Consider the following 17,177-nt stretch of genomic DNA (forward strand, 5'->3'; position numbering starts at 1 on the left):
TTTCAGAAAGTCTTTGACAAGGTCCCTCACCAAAGGCTCTGAAGCAAAGTAAGCTGCCACGGGATAAGAGGGAAGTTGCTCTCATGGATTGGTAACTGGTTAAAAGATAGGAAACAAAGGGTAGGTATAAATGGTCAGTTTTCAGAATGGAGAGAGATAAATAGTGGTGTCCCCCAGGGGTCTGTTCTGGGACCAGTCCTATTCAACATACTCATAAATGATCTGGAAAAAGGGGTAAAGAGTGAGGTGGCAAAATTTGCAGATGATACAAAATTACTAAAGATAGTTAAGACCCAGGCAAAATGCGAAGAGCTACAAAAGGATCTCTCAAAACTGGGTGACTGGGCAACAAAATGGCAGATGAAATTTAATGTTGATAAATGCAAAGTAATGCACATTGGAAAGCATGATCCCAACTATACATATAAAATTATGGGGTCTAAATTAGCTGTTACCACCCAAGAAAGAGATCTTGGGGTCATTGTGGATAGTTCTCTGAAAACATCCACTGAATGTGCAGCGGCAGTCAAAAAAGCGAACAGAATGCTGCGAATAATTAAGAAAGGGATAGATAATAGGACAGAAAATATCATGTTGCTTCTATATAAATCCATGGTACACCCACACCTTGAATACTGTGTGCAGATGTGGTCGCCCCATCTCAAAAAAGATATATTGGAATTGGAAAAGGTTCAGAAAAGGGCAACAAAAATGATTAGGGGTATGGAACGGCTTGCGTATGAGGAGAGATTAATAAGACTGGGACTTTTCAGCTTGGAAAAGAGACGGCTAAGGGGAAATATGATTGAGGTCTATAAAATTATGACTGGTGTAGAGAAAGTAGATAAGGAAGTGTTGTTTACTACTTCTCATAACACAAGAACTAGGGGTCACCAAATGAAATTAATAGGCAGCAGGTTTAAAACAAATAAAAGGAAGTATTTCTTCACACAACACACAAACTGTGGAACTCCTTGCCAGAGGATGTTGTGAAGGCCAGGACCATAACAGGGTTCAAAAAAGAACTTGATAAATTCATGGAGGATAGGTCCATCAATGGCTATTAGCCAGGATGGGCAGGAATGGTGTCCCTAGCCTCTGTTTGCCAGAAGCTGAGAATGAGCGGCAGGGGATGGATCATTTGATGATTACTTGTTCTGTTCATTCCCTCTGGGGAACCTGGCACAGGCCACTGTCGGAAGACAGGATACTGGGCTTGATGGACCTTTGGTCTGACCAAGTAGGGCCATTCTTGTGTTCTTATGTCCCCAAACTGTGGAGTGCACCCCTCTCAGCAGGCACAGAGGGACATTCGGAGGGGGTGTGGCAGGGTATGCGGGGAGGGAGCACCATCCAGCCCTGCTGGGCTCCCAGCTCTGTTCTGGCCCCGCCCCTAGCCGTGGCCCTGGCCCTGCCCCCAGCCTTTGCCCACGACTGTGGCCCAGCCACAGCTCCGCACCTGGCCCCGGCCCCAATCCCAGCCTTGGCTCCTGGCCTTGGCTCCCTTCCCGGCCCCAGACCTGGCCCCAGCTGTGGCCCCAGCCTCAGCACGCTTACCCCTGTCCGTGTCTCCCACACCTCCCCAGGAGCCATGGCCCTGCTCCCAGCCCCAGCTCCGGGGGGAGGGCAGGGACGGTGCAGATAGGGATAATCGAGGACGTGACCCAGAAAAGTTTCAGGACCACTGATCTAGAAGCAAAGTGTCTGAACGACTGTGCTTAGCAGGCGTCTTCTTAGACCCAAGGTTTTTAGTCATGGTTTTGGAACTGTACTGTGAGTTCAATTAGAAGGTTTTAGGGGCCCAGGAGGGCCATAAGAAGTGATTGGAAGAAGACAGAGTGTCGAACTCTGGAGCCTTGTCTACACTAAAAATCTTTTCCAAAACATCCCACTATTGCTAACGCCATTTAATCTCCACCACTGTCAGCAACAGTGCGAGCAGAGCAGGCTGAAAAATTTCCCAATGAAAAAAAGAGGACACATTTTTTTTTTTGCAAAACATAGAATCATAAAAATGTAGGGCTGGAAGGTACCTCAAGAGGTCACCTAGTTCAACCCCCTGCGCTAATGCAGAGCTGAGTAGACCATCCCTGACAGGTGTTTATCTAACCTGTTATTAAAAATCCCAATGATGGGGATTCCACAACCTCCCTTGAAAGCCTTTTCTAGGACTTAATTATCTTTATAGTTAGAAAGTTTTTCTTAATGTCTAACCTAAATCGCCCTTGCTGCAGATAGTTTGCTGTTGTGCTTTTAATATTGTCTCTTTGAGAAACTGCCAGCTCTTTTAACCTCTGTTTCCTTTAGATTTTCTTCCCATGGGACCTTACCTACCAATTCTTTGAGTTTGTTAAAGTTTGTTAAAGTCTGCTTTTTTGAAGTCTGTTGTCCTTATTCTGAAGCTCTTACTGCTTCCTTTCCTTAGAATCATTAAATCTATCAATTTTTGACCTACATTGCCGTCATTCTTCACATTTGCAACCAATTCCTCCCTGTTGGTCAGAATCCGGGCTAAAATGTCTGTCTCCCTGGTTACTTCCTTAGACTTCTGAAACCAGAAGTTGTCCCCAATACATTCTAAGATCTTACTAGACATTTTATGATTTGCTATATTACTTTTCCATAGATGTCTGGATAGTTTAATCCCCAATTAATACCAAGTCTTGAGTTTTGGATATATCCCCACTAGGGCTGTCAAGCAATTAAAAAAATTAATCACGATTAATCGTGCTGTTAAACAATAATAGAATACCATTTATTTACATATTTTTAGATGTTTTCTACATTTTCAAATATGTTGATTTCAATTACAACACAGTACAAAGTGAGCACTGTACACTTTGTATTCTGTGTTGTAATTGAAATATATTACAAATACTTGCACTGTAAAAAACAAAAGAAATAGTATTTTTCAGTTCACCTAATACAAGTACTGTAGTGCAATCTCTTTATCATGAAAGTTTAACTTACAAATTTAGAATTATGTACAAAAAATAACTGCATTCAAAAATAAAACAATGTGAAACTTTAGAGCCTACAAGTCCACTCAGTCCTGCTTCTTGTTCAACCAGTCACTCAGACAAACAAGTTTGGTTATAATTTGCAGGAGATAATGCTGCCCGCTTTTTGATTACAATGTCACCTGAAAGTGAGATCAGATGTTTGCATGGCACTGTTGTAGCCGGTGTCGCAAGATATTTATGTGCCAGATGTGCTAAAGATTCATGTGTCCCTTCATGCTTCAACCACCATTCCAGGGGACATGCGTCCATGCTGATGACAGGTTCTGCTCCATAATGATCCAAAGCAGTGCGGAACGGCGCATGTTCATTTTCATCATCTGAGTCAGATGCCAGCAGCAGAAGGTTGATTTTCTTTTTTGGTGGTTCGGGTTCTGTAGTTTCCACATCGGAGTGTTGCTCTTTTAAGACTTCTGAAAGCATGCTCCACACCTCATCCCTCTCAGATGTTGGATGGCACTTCAGATTCTTAAACCTTGGGTCGAGTGCTGTAGCTATTTTTAGAAATCTCACATTGGTACCTTCTTTGCGTTTTGTCAAATATGCTGTGAAAGTGTTCTTAAAACGAACATGTGCTGGGTCATCATCTGAGACTGCTATAACATGAAATATATGGCAGAATGTGGGAAAAACAAACAGGAGACATGCAATTCTCACCCCAAGGAGTTCAGTCACAAATGTAATTAACACATTTTTTTAACGTGCATCATCAGCATGGAAGCATGTCCTTTGGTATGGTGGCCAAAGCATGAAGGGGTATACAAATGTTTAGCATGTCTGGCACATAAATACCTTGCACCATTGGCTACAAAAGTGCCATGCAAACGCCTGTTCTCGCTTTCAGATGACATTGTAAATAAGAAGCAGGCAGCATTATCTCCCGTAAATGTAAACAAGCTTGGACTGAGTGGACTTGTTTGCTCTAAAATTTTACATTGTTTGTATGCTCTAAAGTTTGTATGCTCTTAAGTTTTACATTGTTTTGTTTTTGAGTGCAGTTATGTAACACAAATGGGACTTACTTTTAAGGATGTCTGATAATAGGCTACCCAAATGAGCATTTCTTTGGCAACCCGAGGGCAAGAGATGGGGAGGTCTACCTAGAGGCACACTCCATCGCACAATCATGCCTGAAGTGTCATTGCCTCTGAATATAGAAGATCTAGAAAAACAAGCCCAGGATAGGGATGATTAGCGCCATTAGACTTCTGCCTTGTGCTCCTGATGGTGCGGGAAGGCTAATGATGACAATATTACATTTTGCATATGTGAGGGCGCAGAGTGGGGGAGCAGACACTGTTTGATAAGCAAACTACTGTAATTATACTAGGTTCAATAGAAGGCTGTTTGATAAATGGTCACTGGACACAGGTAGAGCACTCATGTGAATAAGCAAAGCAGTTTGTTGCACTGTCTGGCTTATACTAAGGGTGTGTATATAAAACATTGTATACCACTAATCTAGTGCCCTGGTTTTCCATTGCTGAGTATCCATTCCTTTTCTAAGAAGGGAAGAATTCAGGGCTCAACTTGTTCTTGATCCCCCAGGCACAGTAGGAAGAGTAGTAGCAACTTCTATGATGTTTTTAAAGCTTGGTCAGTGGGGACTAACCTGGAGTTTGGTAGAGGAAAAAAATATTTTAGAATACAAAATACTATTCCAATTGCCCCAGCTAGAAGTACCTCACTGCAATTCAATGTCAGTGTTTTCAGTCTATGCTGCTGTTTTCAGAGGTTTATAAAAATGACCATAAATATTCACTCTGCACTTATACTTGGCACAACAGTTCGGAGCCCTAAACAAATTGATTTTTTAATGTCTTTTATTACCACACTTGATTAAAAATTTAAAATGAGCTGTGCCCTTTTAGAAGATAAAAATGGGGCCATAAAACTGCGTTTTTGTGCTTTAATCCTGATATTTTGTCCTCTACTAGTACAGGATTGGCTTGGATTTAAACCAGGATGTTTTTTAAGTTTCCAGGTGCACATTTAGTGAGGATTTTAGTGGCCCCCATGTTGTATAGTGTATGGATTGTACAGTTCCCTGAAAGGCAGGCTTGCGCACTACTGTGAGTTTACAGCAAAGAGTACAAACGACATGGCTTGCATTTTCAAAAGTGACTTGTGATGTTGAGTTCCTCGGTTACTGGATGCCCAACCTGAGACGTCTTTTAAAGGGGTCTAGTATTCAGAAGTGCTGAGCTCCCACCCTCTGAAAATCAGGCCAGTTTAAGGTGTCTCCAGCGGGGCATGGTGAATCACTAGTCACTTTTGAAAATTTAGGTTTGTGTTTAACAAAAAAAAGGGGCTAATGATATGTGAAAAACTTTTAAGTCTCCTTCAGTATTGTTATGATGTGTGTAAGGTATTAAGAATGACATGAGCCAATACTTGCGGATATGATCGAACTGTGAATGAGTATAAGCCAGTTTATCATGAGACAGTATTTCACAGGTTATAAGTCCCTAAATATTGGATGTACACCATAGTAGGAATGTCTCATTTGTTACCATTGATTTTTAGTGAATCTTCCACCACCACTCCCAGCATCATGCACTAAAAGCGTTTCCAAAGTTCTGAAAGGACATTTTAAAAAATGAACAATAGAGGGCAGAATTGTGGATATAATCCACCCTAATTGAACATTTTGAATGTTGTGTGTATTTAACCCAGTGTCTCTTGCTTTCTGACTGTTTATAACTCATGCTCTGTTGTGCAATGCTTGAGTTTACAGCCCTTGCCCCAGGATCCCCAGTTTCTCTTCATTTTGCTTATGAGAGTTGTGTGCTATCCACCAAACGCCCACTGCACTCTCTTCACAGTTCCACAATCTCTGTTGCATAGCTTGTCTGATTTCATTAAAGATAGTCCATATTACTGCAGTTCGTTTCTTTTCAATGTAATCAGGGAATTGCCACAGATCATCTCTGAGGAATTGGTGTGTGAACAAATTATCAAGATGTCACTTTGCATGTCCATGTTTGGGAATTTCCCATGGAAGTATGTTGGTGTTTTTAATGATTGTTCTCTGGAATGCACTTTTTTTAGAATACCACCCATTATGGTTTATCTTGTATGTGTGCTTCCTTTGATAACTACTGTCTGAGTCATGTGGTCAGCATTGATCTCTTTATCTCATTTGTTTCTGTTTTAACACAGATTGCTCGTACATCTTTACGGCCGGCATATCCATCTCAGGTGCACTTTTCATCCCATTGTTTTGTATCTCTCTCTCTTTAATGTTGTTTTCCTTACATCCTCCTAATGTTTTGTCTGAGTGTTATCAATTTTAACCTAGTTGTCTTGCTTATTGTGTTTATCTTTTCTAGTATTATTTACATGTTTTAATTGCTTTTTCATCTTTTCCGTGTATTAATAGAGATTGGTTTTGCTTAATTTTAATGTCACTTTAAGATTGCATTAATTTTTCAGATTTTGATATATTAAAACATAAAATGCACATGTGTGAGCAGGTCTTATCTGGAAACAATCATTTTTCTTTTGAATTCAACCCTGAATTCATATTAGGCAGGGATTTAATTTGTAAGTACTTGCTGTTGTACCAGTGTTGCAAACATGCACATGAGTAATTACATTGAGTATCATGGGACAGCTCCCATATATAAATATTTGCAGGATTGGGGCCCAAATTATTTGTTTCAGAACCCATTCCTGCTTGATTAGGACCTGAACTGTGGAGCACTCTTCTTGGGCTTGCCTCGAAATCTGTAATACCTTTGGAAACGGGCCCGTTTGCCCGCCTTGTATTTTTTTTTTTTTTAATCTGCACCACAGATAATTGCAACTGACTCATTCCTTATTATTTTAAGTTGGTGCAGCACATTCCAGAAGCAAGTCTGAACTACCAGAAGGTGCCTCCCGGGTCAACAGGATTCAAGGATTTTGATCAAAATATGAACGACAATAGAGAAGAGGATCTCTCGAGAAAAACGAGGGCAAGAAACCGAGAGGAGGCAGGTTTTGTTTCTCCTGTACTTTATAAGCTTATATATAATACTGTAAGTTGCAACCCATATGTCTATACTTCCTAACTAGCTACCTGGCTAGCTGAGGGAATTCAAAGAACTCCAGTGCTCAGGAGTCCTTGACTTTGTAACTATAGAAATACCTGTTTAGAAAAACCCTTATACACCTCTACCTCGATATAACGTGACCCGATATAACACGAATTCGGATATAACGCGGTAAAGCAGTGCTCTGGGGGGGCGGGGCTGCACACTCTGGTGGATCAAAGCAAATTCAATATAACGCGGTTTCACCTATAACGCGGTAAGATTTTTTGGCTCCCGAGGACAGCGTTATATCGAGGTAGAGGTTTAATGGATGCAGGGTAGAGTTCTCTTTTTGATGTAAAACACTAATAGAAACCTGAGAATTCTACTAAAAGGAACCAGGAAGCTATGGAACAAGATTTTCAAAAGTCACTAGTGATTGTAAGCGCCACACTCTTTGGGTGCCCAATCTGAAACTTCTTAGAAAGGCCTTGTTTTCAGCACTATCTGAAAATTGGGCCTTTTTTGAAAGATGCATCAAGTTCAGCACCCACAACTGCTAGATTCTGAAAATCTTGGCCCTCCAGTCAGTATTTGTACTTCATGCTTTTGCAGCTGGTACATAGCCAGTAAGACCACTCATAGAACAAGATAATATTCAGGGGTGGCAGAAGCTAGACCTTACTTGCACTGGGTTTGGGTGTCCTGCCATGGCCTACTCATTGTATTCACCCTAACCCTCAGTAAAGCATGAGCAGCTCTAGATTCTATCCCCCCAAATGCTCCATTTTAGGATAGCAGTACAATAAGACGTGATGTCTACTGGCTATTCCAATGGAGGTCTTGCCAAGTAAACTGGAAAGATTGCCCCCAGAAGGCTTGGGAGTCTCTGACGTATAGGATACTGACTGGTGTGCTGTGAGTTTTTTATTAGATGGGTTAAGCTGATTGCAATGAGAATGTAAAGCTTTCATTCACAAGGCCATGGATACAGTATGGTAAAGAGACTTGGGTGTATTGTTTTTTTCACAGCAGGTTGTAACATTGCTTTTCCAAGACTAACGCTGCGAAAGTAACTTGGTTTTGAGCTACAATATGAAAACACATTGAACATTTGCAATGGGGGTTTTCTGTTTTTGTCTTTAAAACCATGGGAGGACTTCAGTGATTGGTTTTAAAAAAAAAAAAAACGCTTGAACAGTTTTATAACTGAAAACAATTCTACAGGCCTCTCTTCCTTTACTCTTTAAAATAAAATCTTAACAGATTAGTGCTAATCCCCTCAGTGAAGTACTGCAATAAAGCTGCTTTTTCGCTCATCTCCTGTTGAGTTTTAAACATGATCCAGGTTCAGGAAGCCTCAACTGAAATGCTACCATCTCCAGTTGAAGAAATAAACTCTTTTGACACAACCAGTATAATATAAAAATGGTAGCTATGAGGGCACATTTTCAATATGATCTGATCTGTTACATTTTAGGTCATCTTTGACAACCTGATGTTGAACCCAGTGTCTCAATTATCCCATGCGATCCGTGAAAATACAGAAAACCTGGCTGAAAAAATGAAGTAAGCTTTTAGCTCTGATCTGGAATGTTCTCTTGCCCATTGAGTTGTTCCAAGGAAGGGCGTGATTAATTTATTACTTATGAAAGGTACTGGATTGTCATCCCTGGAAACTGTGGTTGCCTGTACACAGAAGGGGACGAGCACAGACTGCAAAAATAGAAAAACGTTTTTACTTCCCTCCTCCGTTTCATAGGCTTGTCCTGTAGCATAGTCTGTCCCTAGATAACTGAAGCCTTGACCCAGCTTCGTAACGCAATGTGAGGATGTTTGTATAAAAATGTAAAGTTCACTGTATATGGCACAACTAACTTTGTTATGGAGGACAGTGTCCAAATGATGGCAACTTGGAGTACATGCCTATTCTGTACTGCCTTCCTGATGCATCTTAGCCTTCCCTGGAGGAATCTCGCCTATGAGAAGACGGGGAACTCATTCTCTATTCCGTTCAGTCCATGGACCCCCCCCATTCCAAAACTCCCAGCACGTCTGCAGATTGTGATGGTGTTTGTTGTGATGCCCTCTTGGAACAAGATTGTCAGCTCCTAGGCCTTAGGACAGGCAGCGGGTGGGGAATGACTTTTGGTTGCTTGTGAGCTAGATTCAAAGTGGAGATGAAAGGCCCTTTATCTCATCACTAATCTACAGAACCCCGTTGTTGCTATGTTTTGTGTCAATTGTACACTGTAAACAAATGTAAAGGATATATTTTTGGTGGGCATTTTGTAAAAGGTCCAATCTTGTGTGCTTCAGAATTGTGTTTCAGAACACCGAAAGGACCTGGGAGGAGATGGAGGCCAAAATTAACTCGGAAAACGAAGTGCCAATTTTAAAGACCTCAAACAAGGTAACGTGTTTGTGCTTAAGTAAGCTTCTTGGCACCTGTTTATTTCTTAAGAGAAGTCTTTGCCTAACAATTTATGGACTTAGGCTGAGATTTTCAGAGCAGTTAGATGCCAGGCTAGCATTGAATTTTAATAGGATTTGGTTGCCTAACTTCTTTAGACTCTTCTGAAAGTCCCAGCCTCGACTTTGAATGTAAACATAAAAGTGACACATAGTCACTGTAAAAGAATTTTCCATTGTAAGTAAAAAAAAAAAATTTAAGAAACCAAAGCAGTGAGCTTCAGAACCAACCAAGCCTATTTCCTAAATTTTTATTAGTCCAAATGTATATATTGAACTTCCTCCTTCTTCTGTTTTACGGTGTGACTATTATATAGTCTCATACTGTTATTTTAATGTCAACTTCACCTATGTCTCCCCTTTATTAGTCTTCAAGGACCCAGTCTTGCTAAGAGAGGCACAAACACAGATTCTTGTCTAACTACCACTCAGTGTCTCCCACCAGTGTAGCTCCATTGATGATAGCACGAGCGTAAATGGGGCATAGGCGTTTTCACCTTCATGTTCTCTTCATTTACCACGGTTACACAAGAGAGTGGTAAAAATGTTGGTGCCCCAGTCAACGTTCTCTGTACTCCTGCACAGACTCCTGTTTTCATTAATAGGACTCCCTTGGGAGCAATGCAAAGATCTAAGAACGTGCTTAATTATTGGGCTCAGTGAAACCACTCCTGTTTAAAGCTAAGGATGTGCATAAGTCTTTACAGGATCAGGGGCTAAGTGTCTGCACTCGCAGACCCCTTTGCATTATTGGGCCATAAATGTCTGGCCAACAGCTATAGTCTCAAATAAAAAGTCTAGTCCAATGCACATTTTTACTGAGTGGCTTGGTAGTGATTTTTCAGATATGGCAGACCAAATCCCACTGGTGTTTGCCCAGATAAGCATGTTATTTTGATGCTCAATAACACAGTCGCTTGAGAAAATTCAGAACGAAATATGAATTTACCTAATCAGAAAAAGGTAGAATAACAAGGTATTCTATGTAGGCTTGATTCCTAAAGTAGCTGAATGGTTGGTTGGTTAGTTAACTGATCTTTTTGGTGTATTTGTTTCTAGGAAATCAGCTCTATCCTAAAGGAGCTAAGAAGAGTTCAGAAACAGCTGGAAGGTTGGTAATTTTAAAATGTTCTCAATTTCTCTCTTAAATGGAGATGACTAGTACAAAATAAAGTACCATTGTAACTTGTTGTGATTTGCTTTGTCAATTTAAACTCTGTAAACGTAAAGCACTCATTCATTTTATGCATGCATTGCTCCTCAATATATACAAACAGAAGATGTATAAGTGATGGATTGTTCTTGTGTTGCAAACATAAGAAAGTTACTGACTTCTGAAATGCTGTAGTTATTGCTGTGGAAATGGTTAATTCACAATAATTAGGACTTGACCACAAGATGGACAAGCCAAGGCTTCTGTTGTTCAGACCCCCACATGGCTGACAGCCCTATTCAGCCAATAAGTCATGCCATATTTTCGTACTACTTTTACGCAAGTGTTCGTGTTGATTTGAATCCATTATGGAAGGAGCCACGCTATAGAGATAACAATATGAGCTGAATGCCTGACCCTTGTTTCATTTTAATAGTTAAGAAAATGTTTAAAATGTCTTATTGGTGAGTGATTGGCGTTTGGCAGGTGTTTCTCTTTTTCCAGTTTAAACAGAAAACGTCAAGTCCTAATGGTAAAGGTCAATTTTGGAGGGGTTTTTATTTTTTTGCTTATTAAAATTGCTTGGGCCCAAGGATAATTATAAAGAAGGTGGCGTGCAGTCATGGGGAGGGGGGAACAAACTGTGATTAACTGGGCACAAGAGTCATCTAGAATTCTGAAGGTGAGAGAGTTTCTGTGTAGAAATGCTGCTGAGTGCAGCTAATATGCATCTTTCTATTTCTTTTCTCCTTCCCCAGTTATAAATGCTATCATTGACCCCAGTGGGAACTTGGATGTAGTTGCTACTAACAAAGCGTCCTCTGCTGCTACACAGTCTACAACCACTAAAGTCAGGACTGCTAACCATTCTGGCTCCGCGTTGGAGATTTTGTCACCAGTACAGATGCGAAATTACATCCAGAAATCGAACTGTGGATCTTCTAGCCTACAAGATGCTAATTTCATTCCAGATGGAGAGAAATACGTGATCTGATACAATATTTTATATTGCTATCATACTGTCATTTACTGTGGAGTTAGTTTTGTGTCCGAGTGGTTGTGGACAGTTCGTATGGAGCAGTTGTTTAGATTGCTAACACATTACACACACACACACACACACACACACACACACAAACACACAAAAAACTATGCTGTGTGGGTGAATGGCAAGTCTGTGTATGCCTTTTGAACAAGACTAGCACTGTGGAGCAGCACATATTCAGCATAGAGGCAAACTCTGATTTTTACAATACAACTCACTTAAATTCTTCCAATGTGCCATAAGAAACAGGCTTTGCATATCCTCCATTTGCTACTGCCGAAGCTCTAAAGTGTTCTTGGATTAGCCTGTTTATAATTCTCAGTTACTGGTAGTTCAGTTGTAACAAGGCTCTGTTTAAAAAAGAAGTGTACTTTTTTTTGATTGGCGCTACATTTTGGACTGATTTTAAAAATAGAGCATTACAGTTCTATTGGAATCAACTTGCATACCTAGCAGTATATTGGTGCAATACAGTGGGTTTCTATAAGGAACTCTGTTTTAGTTGTATGAAAATTGTTTTCGGTGTTTGCAAAAAAAAAGGAAGGAACCATTTTGAATCTATGTGCATCATGCTTTCAATCCAAAACCTTTGTTTTTCTATTGAGAAGGTGTAAAATTTCTAATATAGTTGTAGATTCTGAACATATTTCAGGCACAAAGCTTCAAGTATACCGATGTAGATTAGCCTTATAAATGAGAAGGTCAGTTTTTATAGTTGAGCTTGCCAAATTCTCATTATTTCAGTATAATCGCTGTCTGAAACTTTTTTTTGAAAATATAATAATAATAGTCTTTCATATTGAGCTGCAAATTCTCCTGAATGAGCTAAAGAGCAAGTTGTCTGTGATCAGCCAGTTACTAAGAAAAACATCTGTTCCATTGGCTCATGTAATAAACGTAATTACACAATGGCTGTGAACTAATATTCACTCTACAGCACTCAAAATAGTGGCTTGAGTGTGGCTCTGCCTTTACTGATAGTGTTGTCATGAGATTTTTCGTGTCCAGTTATGCATGAATACACACCATCCTGTTGTATTCTTGAGAACCTACCCAACAGTGTGAAGCTGCTGGTGTTACAATGCATTGATTTGACTCTTTTGGTCCATTATAATCTTAGGAACACTAAGGATTATTTTGCAGCAGCATTGAGCGTATACTGTAAAATTAGCTTTTGATATCCCATCTGTCAAGTGAGCTGCCAAATTCTAAACAAAGGATTTGAGTGGCTTTTTGGAGAGTCGGTTTGAGGCCTGCAGTGTGCAAATGGGAATCTGTCTCTGTTGCATTAAGTCCTCTTGACTGAAAAACAGTGATCAGGAAAAGAAAGTGTATCTGCAGAGTTGTGGGAAATACACTTACTGATGGAGGTAAGCAAACTAAATTCTGCTACTCACTCATACAGTGTATAATTTTGCTAATGAAAATAGCTTCCCAAGCTCGATTGCTCTTTATGTGCTGGCTTCACATTGGGGGGGGGGAGAGGAGGGGTCGGGTTGGTTTCATAATTGGGTCAGTTAATTGACCTTTTCTCTTAGGATTTTGCTAAAGTGTCAATTAAATAAGTATAATTAAATAACTGGGCTGCTCACACCGTGTTTAGTGTACTAGCAAATGGCAGGATTCTGCTTCAAGTGCCACCAGAGGGAGTTTTCCATTGATTTAAACAAAAGCAGTCCCAAAGGAAGAGTGTGCTGGTTTGCCATGCTAGTGTGTCTTGCGAGCCTGCAAGGTTTTGCGTGGGGGGGAAATAGTGCAGTTTTGCTACCAATGTATCCAACAGAGAACATGGCTCGTCCGCTCCTGTGGAGATTTGGAGGAATATACTGGACTTCATATGAACACTATGATGATGGAAGTAAAATTTACTTTGCAAAATAACTAGGAACTTGGCCTTTAAGTTTCTCTGGCTGCCTGTTATGTTAATGCTGTCTCATTGTTCCAATGTATCCTTTTGAAATTCTTGCCTGTGTCCTTAGTTAATATCATAAATAGTGGTGTGGCTCTTGACACATGGTAATTCGTTTTCAAAAGTCTCCTCGGTGAGGGTCTGATCCAGCGATGTGCTGACTCCGACTCATTGGGAGTTGAAGGGCTTCAGCAACATAGTCCACTGCAGTAGACAGGTGTGTGTTTGAGTTACTCATCAATATCAGATTTTATTATTTGTTTCTGCTTTTTACTACATTGTCCCATCCTCGTGGCTATGCTCTAGTGGTTTTGTTTCTTGATAACGTATCCTTGATGTGACTTCCATTTATTTTCACTTGGAAACTTACTAGTTTCTACTTTCATGAAGTGACCCATCAGAGATGAATTTTCTCCCTTTGCTGTTCCTCTGTTCTTGGTACCCAAATATCTTCATTGCTGGTTGTGTAAACCCAGAAATATGGTACCTTTAAGAAACAATTGGAAATAAAGCTGGAGTCATGAACCTCTAAAAGTTTTAGTCCGGGGGCAGGGAAAAGCACAACCTGATTTTGTTTCATTTTGAATAATTTGTTCAGTGTGATATTAAAAAAAAATCCTGTTTCCCGGCATAAAGTTCTTACTGAGAATTTTTCAAGACTATTTTAATTGCAGTCCTGGTACGTAATCATTTTGGTGCTGATATGTAACAAATATATTTGAGGTACTTAATTAATCTGAAGTATACCTCATTCTGCATTTGTCTGTTAGAATTAAGCCAAAGAGCAAGCCACATAATTATAAACCATTAGCCAAGGTTTGGTCTTATAAGCAGTATTCTGTGACAACAACAATAAAAAGCCTGTACAGTTCTGATGTGAGTATCACAAGCATTTAGGGTCTGATCCAATGGCTGTTAGAGACAGTGGAAAGATTCCTATTGACTTTAATGGGCATTGGGTCAACCTTTAGTTGGTTATCTTTCAGTGAGCTTGATGTGTGCTCTACTGACCCAATAGTCATTCATACAGTAAATTGTTTTCATATTTGTTGTATTTACATTTAAAAAATTAGGCTGGCATTTTCAAACAAGTCTAAGGAAGTTAAGCACCCAGCTCTGATTAAACCTTTCCGGGACGTGGATGCTAACACACTTAGGCGCCTTTGAAAATCCCAGCCTTTGTTCTTTTACTATACTTGAAAACTGTGCTCTCATTTAGATTGTTTTCGGACGTTAAACTCTTAGGACTTCATGATGATGGAATGAATGTAAATCCTTGGGAGAATGCATCATTGCTTTGTGAGCAAGAGCCTAAGTGTGTCTACAGTACCGTCGTGTTGTGGTCATGCTAAGAGTGTGAATAAAGCCTAAGTCATCCTTGAATATTTTAATAAAGAAAAACCTTACAGAATGTTTACATACAGCCTACTGAAAAAAGTGTTTAAAATATATAAGTGCAAGATTCTACTAGTTTTTTCTTCATTTTTGCAGATCACACTAGATATTTTTAAAATTCAGCAAATACGTGTAATGATTTTGCAAAAAAAAAAAAAAAAGAAAGAAAAGTTAACTACCTGTTTACTTTGGATGTGCCCTGTGCTGAATTGTGCCTATCTGACTATCTGCTGTTGTTATGCTGCCGATTCTGCTGTTCTAAACTCTTCACTGGATCATTCCATTTGCATGCAACACAAATGCAAGCTGTATGAGAGTAAAGCTGAAACACGTTTGTATAACTTGAATTGATCAATGACTGTCTCTCTCTTTTTTTCCACACTCTCTTCTCGAAATGTTGTATATAATTTTGATTCCTATTTCTCCCACCCTGTTTCTTTCTCTTGTTTTTTGAATGGTAATTTATTTTGTTTTGATGATAGACAGTATCTGTACATTTTGTTCCAAGGTGATATTGTGGCTGTCTTTACAAATAAATTGTTATTTTATATAATTTTATCATAAAATTTCTTTAATAAATCATTCTTTTATCATGTGACAAATGTGATTCTGGGTTGTTGTTTTTTTGAGAATTAATTTTATGATATGGGAAAATATTTGGAGAATTGAACTATTGATCTTACACTGCCCCTTATAATGGCATGAAGGATCATATTGCTACATAGTAACAAACACAATTGGAGTCTCTTACAACTACATTGTTGCCTACATAGAGCGCCCATTTAATGCACACAGATTCACCCATGTGGATTCAGTTGCAAGATGGGGGCCTGAAAATCACCTTCTGTTCTGAGGCCCTTTTCTTACTTCTGAATATTTGGTGGGTTTGCGTTGCATTGCAGTTGTCGGGACACAATTCGTTTGCTGCAATTAATGAGGGTATTTTTAAGGTTTGAACCCAGCTCGATTTTATATGCCCTGCCCCCATTTAATCCTTTGGGTTAAGGTCTATCCCTGCCTGAATTCTGCGTCCTCTCTCACACTGCTGAAAAGGCGTCATTTTCTCCTGCTCAGCCTAAGGAGCTCTCACCACTATGATCAGTACAGAAGTGGAGCTTTGTTTCAGCTTCCTCGGTCATGTCCAAGTTTCTGAACAAAGCAGCATGATGGAACACACATGGCAGATGCAACGTCGTGTGATGAGTTGTTTCAGCAATGAATCAAAGTATTACAAAAGTCAATCCCATTTTTTCCGTCTATTAGGGGCCTGATGCAAAGCCCAACTGAAATCAATGGGAGTCTGTCCATTGACCCCAACAGCCTTTGGATCAGGCCTTTGAGAACTGGACATTTTATTTTTAACAAACTAGATTTGGCTTTTTTCACCAGCAATGGGTTTTGTCAAATGTTCCTGCCTCTTTAAAAATGCTTCCTCTAGCTCTGCTGGTGTCAGAGCTGCTGGAAATGGAGGGGCGGGGGGTGCTGCACCCCCGGCTTGAAGGAATAATAACAACCTAAATACATGGTTTCCGCCTTCAGCACCCCCACTATAGCAATTGTTCCAGCACCACTGGCTAGTGTAATCTTTTACAGAAGGTACGTCTACACTACCCGCCGGATCGGCGGGTAGCGATCGATCTATCGGGGATCGATTTATCGCGTGTAGTGTAGACGCGGTAAATCGATCCCTGATCACTCTCCCATCAACTGCTGAACTCCAGCTCGGCGAGAGGCCGAAGCAAAGTTGACGGGGGAGCCGCGGTGTGCCGCGAGGACGCGAATTAAGTCATTTTAATTCGATCTAAGATACGTCGACTTCAGCTACGCTATTCTCGTAGCTGAAGTTGCGTATCTTAGATCGATTCCCCCCTCCCCAGTGTAGACCAGGCCAGAGAGAGAGAGAGAGACACCCTTACATCCCCTAAAATACGGCACCAATTATATCCTTACTGTGACACTCTCCACACCCTGACTTAGCAACACTGAGCAATATTTCTGAGTGTTTTAAATGCCATGCCAAGTGCCCTTTGAAACAAAGGGGCAGCCATTTCAGTCATTTTTAATAAGTCGTGGCTGAATAAAAATAAGATGTGGTGAAACTGCTGCCAAAACTACTCGCCATTATCATTCACTTTTAAATCTTAGCTGCTTCTGCCTTTCCTCTGGT

The 17,177-nt window shown here is 40.2% G+C and overlaps 1 protein-coding gene across 2 annotated transcripts in view; it reads left to right on the plus strand.

Moving 5' to 3' along the window:
- CEP170B (centrosomal protein 170B) overlaps window positions 1-12,247 on the plus strand; it is an 80,649-nt gene extending 68,402 nt beyond the window's left edge. Inside the window, exons 10-15 of one of the 2 annotated variants that reach the window (XM_029912103.1) lie at window positions 6,183-6,221; window positions 6,854-6,997; window positions 8,517-8,605; window positions 9,356-9,449; window positions 10,568-10,619; window positions 11,420-12,247. In XM_029912103.1, coding sequence (XP_029767963.1) covers window positions 6,183-6,221; window positions 6,854-6,997; window positions 8,517-8,605; window positions 9,356-9,449; window positions 10,568-10,619; window positions 11,420-11,655 — 654 coding nt within the window. In that variant the 3' untranslated portion in view covers window positions 11,656-12,247. The remainder of the gene's footprint in view (window positions 1-6,182; window positions 6,222-6,853; window positions 6,998-8,516; window positions 8,606-9,355; window positions 9,450-10,567; window positions 10,620-11,419) is intronic. The other variant, XM_029912104.1, reaches the window with a different exon arrangement.
- Window positions 12,248-17,177: the final 4,930 nt, after the last annotated feature.

This window comes from Terrapene carolina, unplaced genomic scaffold, assembly GCF_002925995.2.
Source record: "Terrapene carolina triunguis isolate 2854851 unplaced genomic scaffold, T_m_triunguis-2.0 Scaffold189, whole genome shotgun sequence".
In the NCBI taxonomy this organism is placed as follows: domain Eukaryota; kingdom Metazoa; phylum Chordata; order Testudines; family Emydidae; genus Terrapene; species Terrapene triunguis.